At 30.7% G+C, this 10,282-nt stretch overlaps 1 protein-coding gene across 1 annotated transcript; it reads right to left on the bottom strand.

Moving 5' to 3' along the window:
* On the bottom strand, positions 5,498-8,499 carry LOC105171971 (endochitinase EP3-like). The gene is made up of 2 exons (XM_011093269.2): positions 8,064-8,499; positions 5,498-6,117 (listed from the first exon to the last, which is right to left on the bottom strand). Exons 1-2 carry the CDS (start codon positions 8,461-8,463, stop codon positions 5,705-5,707), a joined length of 813 nt encoding a protein of 270 aa, XP_011091571.1. The 5' UTR covers positions 8,464-8,499; the 3' UTR covers positions 5,498-5,704.

Here is a 10,282-nt window from a genome sequence, read left to right as displayed (position 1 = left end):
GGGCGGGCCTTGGGGGAGGAGGCGAGGCAGGGGATCGGGGTGGGGGTGGGTTATGATGTTATTTTGAAATAATATTTTTTTTATAAATTATAATTATATATATTGTAAGTATATTTTAATAGTTATAAATTATATATTATAAATTAAAATAAATATATATTAATAGACTTATTTTGATCGGTTGATTAAGAGAGGTATTATGTTTGAAAAAATAGGTTCAAGTTGATTAGGGCTTTGTGTGATTATTTATTCATGACATAGAGATTATTTTTTCTATTAAAAATTTTATATGAGAATTTTTTATATTTTACATATCATAGGGGATCAAAATGAATTTAACCCTATTTTTATTTTTTAGGAAAACATAATATATATATATATATATATGTTGTTAATAGGATAGGATATATTGAATTATATACTCTGAAATATAATATTTTATAATGTATATGTATACGCACATTATAATTATACTGAATTATAATATATTTTATAATTTAAAATTTGTAAATTTATGATTGACAATATATATGTATATACTATTAGCATCATACCACAATTTGCCAAAGAGATGCGTCGCCAGATTGATATTCACTTTCTTGCACGTCAGTTGATGCAAAACAATGAGTTATTTAATTGTATTACTCGTATCCTGTTTTTTTCCATCAATGTTATTGAAAATGATCAAATTATTACGTGCTTCAATCGTCTTAAAATTACTACATGCCTCAATTGCCTCAAAATGATTGGTTTCAATTGACTCTATATATGCGCCAACCCAAACAGAAAATTATTCTTCACAATTATATTTTGACCTAGGTCTTGACATTAATCAACCATACACACCGGATACAATATTTCACCAATTTTATTTTCATCATTTAGGGCATATCATGATAATATGAAGTTTAGTTTTACAACAACATCAAGTCGGTTGGACATTTATTCCAGTGGTGATGATAATAAGGCACAAAATGAGCCAATGCAAAATGTGGGCGAGGAAATAATAAGACCTCGACGTCAATGCCACAGACGCAATTGTGGAACGAATGGACATTTTTGAAATATGCAATTGTATAGTTCATTGTATTTTTCACAATTGTATAAAAATATTACATTTATATAGTTAACTGTATTTTTTAAATTAATACAATTTTAATATTATGATTTTTTAGATTTTAAATATTATTAAAATTTGATTTTAAATAATTAAGTTATACAAATTCAAATTAAATAAAAAAATAAAAAAAAAATAAAAAGGAGTTGTGGCTCCAATCCACTACTTGAAGTCATGGATTGGAACCATGCATCCACGACACGGGCATTCTTTATACCTATTAATGATATGTATAGACACTTTGGTATATACACAAATGTAGAATATAAGCTATATATATATATATATATAATAGAAGATTGTAGAAAAATAAAAAGAGAGACAAGAGAGAGAGGCAGTGGAAAGAGAGAGAGAGACAAGAGAAGAGAAGAGAAGAGATAAGAAGAGGGGGGAGTTTGAGACTTTGCTCCATTTCCATCAACATTAAAGTAATTTCTCCATCTAATTTGGTAAGTTTTTTACATATTTCTTGGTTAAATTCGTGTAGGAGCTGCATGTTTGACTTTGAAGAAAATAACCGATTAAAAGTGAAGAAAATACACCAGAAGAGGCTCTGTTCTGATCAACCTCCGTAAATTGTAATTTTATAGAGTTATACCGATCCAAATCTAGTGATTCTTGATTTTTGGAAACTTTGAGATGTGTACGAAAACTTATAGTTTTGATCAGAAGCTGACTCCGTCGTTTTAATGGGTAAAAGTAAGAAAATATTCTATTGCTCTATTTCCGCGGGTAATCAGACACTGTATTTAAAACCTTGTAACTTGAATTATACTGGTTCAATTCATATAATTCTTTAGTAAAATGAAACTAGACATATAGAAGATTATATTATGAGCATATGGAAATTTTTGGAAGAGTATATGATTTTTGAAAGAATTTTAAAGTAGTAGATTTGAATCTGTTGCAACCCAAATCAGGTTGTCTAAAACTTGAATAACTAATTATCTATAAATCTAATTAGTATGATTATTATTGTAAATGAAATAAAGACATGTGAGAATATTTTGTTTAAAAATGGAACCTTTATCAATCGTATTTCTATCTGAGAAAAATTTGTAATTTGAGACAGAGATGTTGTCAAGGAAAAGCAATTATATGACAAAGATAGATTTTAATAAATTCAATTACTATGATTTAAAATACAAATCATACACCATTAGAAAGCTTATTATGTCTAGTTTATTATACTAAAATGGTTGTAGAAGTTAGTGATTATAATTAAAGTTATAATTTAATTAGTGAGCAATGCTGATACTGTGAAGATTATAGATTTAGGAGCGATAAGGGAAACTTTTAAAATATAAACAATAATTTTAATATATTAAGATATATACTGATGGAAAGATAATCAAGTCTACTTTATAAATAATAAAACAGAATAAATATTCGAAATTTATAGAGTGAGATATCCAAGAATTAGCGAGAGGTATACGAATATAATCTAATTCTGTATGAAGAAACTACAATGATATCAATTCAAGACTGAACACGTTATTGAATACTTAAATAGTTGGAGAAGTGAGTTAAGTATAGTTAATTAATTTGTATAAATGTATCTACTTGCTTAGGTGCGAACTTGATAAAAAAATGTCATGTACTTAACTGAATTGTGGTTGTTTGGTGGAAAGGTTGTTATATGTTTGTTTATAGTTAGGATAATACATGGTGATTAATTACTAAATACTTTATTTTGATTGTTGAAGAAAGATGAATGATGGAGTTATTGTGAATGATAGTAACACGTTTCTATTCAATGATTGATTGGAGTTAAATTATGAAATTACAATGTATTATCGAACAGAGTTGAATTATGGAGTCGATAAGATGAGAATGGTAAATTAAGATGAAAAGATGGCTTACCTAACTTGAGGCATATTTAGTGGTTTATGATGATTTGATTGGTGACGAGCTGAGTGTTGTCATCAATTAATAGATATGATGTGCTATCATACGGGTTGTGTAACCTTATACTCGTTATGCTGTTCGACTGAACTCGTTGGCTCCGCGTCCACCGAAAGTCGCTTCGTCACCGTCAGCATTTGGTATTCTCTCGATAGCTTCAATAGTTCACTGAAAGCCTTTGGTGTAATGAACCGCAAGCCCTTCAGAAAGAAAGACATAATATAGAATAGTTTAATTAAGATTCAAGTACCCTTGAAAAGACTAAAGGAACGGGGGAATGACTACCTGTAATAAAGCACAGGCTAATACGAGCCGACCAGAAGAAGCAAGGCTTAGATTACCAGATCCTGGACACAATCTTCCTAGAGATGGAGATGTTGTGCAATATGATGGATGATGATGGGGATACTATAGGAGTTATGGGTCGTGTGATATGATGGATGATGATGGGGATATCATCTAAGCAGTGTGTGGTGTGATATGATGGATGATTATGGGAATATGTACGAGCTGTGTGCTGTGTGATATGATGGATGATGTAATATCATATGAGCTGTACGCTGTGTAATATAATAATTGACGATGGGATATCATACGAGCTGTATGCTATGTGATATCGAGATGAGATGATGTGATGGAGATGATGATAGTCGGGTAGAACCACTGAATATATTCCAGCTAGGCTAAGCGGGACCACAAAAAACAATTAATAACTAAGAAAATTAAACTATAATGGTATGTGAATCATGTTGTGATTGTTACTTGATTTTGATGTTGGTTTTGCATGATTACCAATGGAAAAATGAACTATAATAAATGTGTATTATGTTATGAGTGGTGGTTGACTCTGGTATTGGGTTTGCATGAGTAATGTTATTATTACTATGTGATGTAGCTGAATTGTTTAACAATTATCGACTGATTGGTGTCATTGAAATTGGTAGTTCGTGGTTACATAATGAATATTGGTCAAATTATTGGTGTTAAATGATATTAGTCTCCTGTTGTACGTACCTATATGTGTGTGTGATATATAGACTAATTAAATTATACTTACTAAGTTGGCAACTCATTTTTCGCGATGTACTTTTACAGGAGACAAAATGCAATGACTCATCTAGCTAGATTGTAAGCCAGTTGTCAGTCTTATAGGTGGGTTAATAGTGTCATCTTGAGTTGAGAGCTCTAGTTATATAGATACGAGAAATATTAAATTGTGGATGAATTGGTATCTTATATTTTTTAATAGCAAAAATTTCCACGTTTCTCATTTACATATGGTATAGAGAAGACCATTGTACCAAGAGTTCGATAAAGTACTTAATTCGCTTGAGGTGTATAACAAATATTGATTATACTAGTTGTCTTAACGGGATAAATATGAATTTGTTAGGGTAATTAAATATGATTATGGAGGGATGTCCATTGGGATGGTGTTAGTTATGGAGGGGATGTCCTCCTCGGCCTCCCTCTTTCTGCTTTGATTGAATTTGGTTCTTATAACTAATTCTTATTTAGATATAATTACATTACACGATGTAACCCCTAGCTTATTTATAGAGATCACCCATGTTTTTATGATAATTACACATATACCAACTAAAACGTCAAAATTACTTACACAATATGTACCGCAACATTACACAACTATCCCTATTCTTCGGCTATTGGGGAGGTTAATGTAATTATGCAAAATACAGAGATAATTTGTGTAAATACGCCATAAATCAGGAGATGTTGAAGCTTATAATTCTGACCTTAGTCGATTCTCTTACTAAATTTTGGTTATTGTTCCTTCAGTTGTGGGTTATTAGGTAGTTCTCCACTATTTTAGATGTACTCTCATTTTTTACGATGTTAATTATGACCTCATTATATAGTCTTAAGCTTATTTTACCTTATATTACTAATTTTTTATGTTTGGCTTATTACAAAGTTTTAGGGTACGTTTATTTGGTCATTGTTCACTTTTGTAAACATCATAATTTTTCATTTTGGAAATGTATTTATTTTTTATGTGTAAAACCTTATCCTATTTCATTTTTCTTATTTTCATTTGTGGACAATACGTTTTTTTTATTTCGTTTTCTATTATCTCAAATCCTATTATACTTTATTCTACATATTTTTTATGTTTAATATATTATTTCTGAAGTCCACAAATTATATAAGAAAATTGCTAGAGAAAAAAAAATTTTTCTTAAATGCGTCGGAAAAATTATATAAGAAAATTGCTAGAGAAACGAAAATTTTTCTTAAAAGTTTTGCGTCGGAAAAAAAAAAGAAGAAGATTTTTACTGAAAAATAGCTAAGAAAAACCAAAACATTGGCGTTTGACAAGTAATTTATCTTATATGGGGTCAAAATCATAAATATATATATATATATATATATATATATATATATATAATCATCAATTTTCATATTTGCTGGTAAACATGCAATTCAAATAATCAATAATATTATTCCAAACAATTAAGAACAAGTAAATGCATTACTATTTTGTCATAACCTAAAGTATCACCAAAACGATCCAAACTTAATATTTGGGGATTTATTGCACACCAACAATTTAACTAAAACATATGATCATATCATATGGATACAATTCCAACTATAGTACCAAGTATGTGTATATATTTATATATAAAAGAAAAAGAAAAACCTACAACCTTCTATATATTAGCATCTCAAATCATTGCCAGGATCAACTTGGAGTTGATTGCAATACTGTGTGTAATACCGGACACGAGCGCTTACTGTGTCCGGGTTCGCCCCATCACATTCAAGACGACCATTAATGGCGCGAATCGTAGCCCCAAAGCCTTGGCCGGAAACAATGAGATCATGGCAATTATTCATCCAATACCACAAGGCAGTCCTGAAAGATATGACTCGACCCGTCGCCACAATTTCTGGGTTGTTCAAACCATCAAATCCTATGCTATTGCCTGCTGGGCCGTAGTTGAAGTTCCACGACAATTGTATCGGTCCCCGCCCGTAGTAGCCCTTGTTGGGCGCGCATGGGTACTGTGTGTTGGTCTCGTCGCAATAGTCTTTAGATGGGCCGTCGATCTCCTCAATGTAGCACATATCTGAGTAGAATAGTAAAATTATTTTTTTTATGTTAGTCGAAATACATATATATACGTCGAGAAAATTCTATTTATGTTTAAAGTTTTGTTTTATTATTTGACTAATTAAGAATTTTAGTTTCTTTTCTGAGATTATGCAGAAATTTTGAGAAACATATTTGATAGTATTATTCTTGTATTAATTTGTCTTAATTAATGAAAATTATAAACTATATATATGTCAAATAATGGTTTTCGGTATTATGTTTTGTGTAAAAGTTGCCATTATTAACACTAGTGCCAAAAAATCATATGTACGATATGTACATAGTGACAACAGAATGAACTCAAATAAAATTTTCATTATATTTGTGTTGATCTATCACTAATCATTAGCATATAGTAAATTGCATGTCAATAGTAAATTTCTAGCAATTCGGTAAAAAAAATTACCTTAAATCATAATTATGCAAAATTACAGTTACATATCCAAATATGAAACTATTCATCATTAATGACAATAATAGCAAATAACTAAGAATAGCTATTAGATAAAGTAAGGGTAAATTGCATAAACCTTCCTACATTTTAGCAAATTGCAAAATGGTCTTTTCTATTAACAAAATAGTCGAAAAGCCCGTGATTTCCAAAATATTGTACCTTTTACAAATAAATCTTAAACCTTAACCCCGCTAATTTTTCAATAAACTGTTAGTTATATTCTTACTTATCGCTCATTTTCTCTATTTTTATTTACACTAAAATTTTTTAGATTAAATAATAACGTTGCACCTGGCCAACTATTTAGCAATTATTGTATCTCAAATTTTCGATGTTCCAAAACTTAAAGGTTTTTAAACTAATATTTTGTGCTTATGCATGTCTCACATATATGATAATATTATAAACAAATGATAAATATAACAACAACCAATATTGATCTCAAAAAACTTTATAGATGAAGGATTCAAATTTTGAAACTTATTTTATCCTAGGTCTGAAAATAAAGAGGCTGTGATGAATTGGGCTAGGAATGCAGTGATGTGAACGAGTTTAATTCGGGGACAGGGCGTTGGATATGGAAGCTGGAGGCGAAAGCTATGGGGTCGATTTTTCTTTTACATATAGAGCTAACACACTTACACACTCATTTAAGTTCGAGTCGTTGGATTGTCCCTTAAAAAAATAGGACGGGAAGGTTTTTTTTTTTTTTTCTCTGCCAGCTTGAGGCTGCTGGCGATGGAGTAGTGGCTGGAGGAAGCAAAAAGGAAAAACAAGGGACAAAAATAGAGGAAAAAAAAAAGAAAAGAAAAAAAAGACCGTAAAGATAAAGAAGACAAAAATAAATAAATAAATAAATGTGAAGTTGGGGTTGAGGTGGACTTGAACCCATCACATGTATTCAAATTCAATATGAATTTATGCTATTAATTTATTTGTGAAAATGTAAGTTCGAATAATGAAAATTCAAGATATCTTTTAAGATTTTCAATTAGTGGATTCATACATCACTAGGGACCATTTGTATCCACAAACTAAACATACCCCTAGAGCTTCCACACTCACATGTTGTGGATCCACATATGTGTTAGGTCCCAATTAATTATTTTGGCAAATTGACCAAGATACAGTTGTATATTAAATGCAATATTTTAAAATGATTCTAATTAGTATTTGATTTAATTGGCTAAGTTGAGCTCTCATAATTAATGGATCATGGAATTATGCATTGGAGTCTTACTAATATATAGTATTAATCGACTTTAATAATAGTTAGTCTACTTAGACCTCATCTAAAAATTTAAGAAAGAAAAGAGTATTTTTTAATTGCAGTATTTAAAAAAAAATAATTCAGTCTTATCTAAGAACAAACCGAATAGTTAATTCACCATAACTTATTGAACAACAACGTTAATTATAAAACACCCATACTTGAATCAATACGCAGAAAAAGTAAGAGAACTTACGTCCAGTCTCATGCGTGACATGCGCAAAGAACGCTGCAATCTCACGCCTCGAATCATCTGACGAACCCACAGTACCAAACTGCTGATACGAGTTGAGCGCTTCAAGAAACGCTGCGCGGGTGTAGAATCCCTTCCCGCTGCAACTCGCGGCAGCCTGATCCGCAATTCCATAGAAAAACTGGTCGGTCACAATATCCGGAACGGAAACGCCGTTGCTGCTGGGCGGGGCGGAGCACGGGCCCGACTGGCCATTGCCGGTGCCGCAGTAGCCCCACTGGCTACAGCACAAGTCGGGTGCACAGCCGCAGTTTTGCCCGAGGACCGGCGTCCCGACTGTGAGAACTATTGCTGCAAGTGCCAGAGCTAGTACAGATTTGGTTTCAATGAGGAAAAGCGCCATTCTTGGGGGGTTTTGGTGTGGTTTAGTGAGGAAAAAAGGATGGATATTTATAGTTGCTGGCGTGGAAGAAAAAGCACTATGTAGTTTGTGGTGTGGTGGGTAAGTTGAATAGTAAAGGATGAGAATTGTAGGGGGACAACATTTTTTGTCCTAAGTTTATATATTTTTGGTCCCATTAGTTACGTGATTCTCACTTTTGATCCCAAAAATTTTAAAAATTCTTATTTCTAGTCACCTGAGAACCTTCCATTAATTATCCTTTAATCTGAAAAGTTAACGACCGCATGCATAATACATAGCATTTTCCATCAAATAGCTAATGAAAAATCGATAGAGGACCGCAAGTGGGACTTTTTTGAAATTTATGACACCAAAAATGATAATCCTCTAATTAATGGGATAAAAAAATATATATAAATCCTAAATTAGGAGACAGAAATGCAATAATATTTCCATAATTATATTTTCGTGGAAAGCGTGTTTCAGTGTATATTGTGGGTTGTAATTGGAGGACTCTGACTTTGTCAAGAGAAAGATAGTCCACTAGAGGCAATTATTTGTTTGGGGCCTCAAGTATTTGTTGACATTTCTTCCACATTTTGAAAGGATGACTTCTTGCATGGAATCTTATTTCTCTCCATATTTTATTTCTAGAGAAGAAAGGTACTTTTGCCCAAAACTGCAAATACAGAGCTTTTGTATAAAATTTAACATTTAAACCGACCTCTATTTTACGTTTACATTTGATCGTAACATTATAATTTTGATTTATTAAAGGATCCTAATACATACGTGCATTAATTATTTAATGAATCGAAATATAGTGTGAAATAATAGAAATTGGGAGCAAATTGAATTTTCAAAACTCTGTTAAATTCATGTTACTGTACGAATTAAAATAGACACTACATCTTTCTAAACTAATAATAAATAAAAAAAAAAGAAAAAAACCTTAAAATTTCAAAAAGACAAAGCATTTAAACCTCCTCGATCTTGTTGTGTTCTACAATCACACAATTTATAGCTGGTTTCATCCATTTTTGGCTTCTATATATATTCTCTATTTTTGCCTTTATTTACTAATTAATATTATATAATTATACCTAATCAACACGTACTATTAAAATAGAATAACATATACTATTAGAATAGAATACATTTCAGACATTAGTGTCGTCCGAGCCTATAACCTTAGAGTCATGAAACTCAATTTGGTTAATGAAACTAGATTTTATTAGCAAAAATTGTGCAAGTTAAGAATACAACATGAGAAGAGGGGATTGTATGGTTTTTTGTTCTGGTTTCCTAAGCTGCCTTTCCAACAATTTTGGCATGAGGACAATCTGGATTTAACCCACTACATTCATGGAATGTATTTTAAAATTAGGCTATAAATATAACTCATGAGAGAAGGAATATTTAACAAATAAACTTAGAATTTTTTTATAAAAATTTATATCATACTTATCTTATCAATTCTTAATAAATATGGTGCGCTATATTACAAAAACCTTTTAAAAAAAGATCTTCCACAAAAATAATATTATTAAAACTAATTCCGGAGTTCTGTTTGCATTTTTAAAATTTTCAGAACGTACAGTTTCAAAATATGTTTTTTAACATTTGTATGAACTTAATTTAAACAATTTAGTGATTATATATTCTTATTTTCACTCTTCAAACTATTATTGTGTCGTCATAACTTTGAGATAATATTATGAAAATATTTAAAATTTTTAATTTTCAATTCTGATAAAAAAAATCAATATCAAATCAATATCTATAATATTAATTGATGTTAAATCTGGGAATTGTGTTC

Source organism: Sesamum indicum, linkage group LG10 (assembly GCF_000512975.1).
Source record: "Sesamum indicum cultivar Zhongzhi No. 13 linkage group LG10, S_indicum_v1.0, whole genome shotgun sequence".
NCBI classification, from domain to species: domain Eukaryota; kingdom Viridiplantae; phylum Streptophyta; class Magnoliopsida; order Lamiales; family Pedaliaceae; genus Sesamum; species Sesamum indicum.
Note: the sequence above shows the minus strand (reverse complement) of the source record. Positions and strands in the feature narration are given on the sequence as shown.

Coding starts and splice junctions, on each gene's coding strand:
- LOC105171971 (XM_011093269.2), bottom strand. CDS start 8,463: ATGGCGCTTTTCCTCATTGAAACCAAATCTGTACTAGCTCTGGCACTT. Junction 6,118..8,063: donor TGTCACGCATGAGACTGGAC/GTAAGTTCTCTT, acceptor TATTCTACTCAG/ATATGTGCTACATTGAGGAG.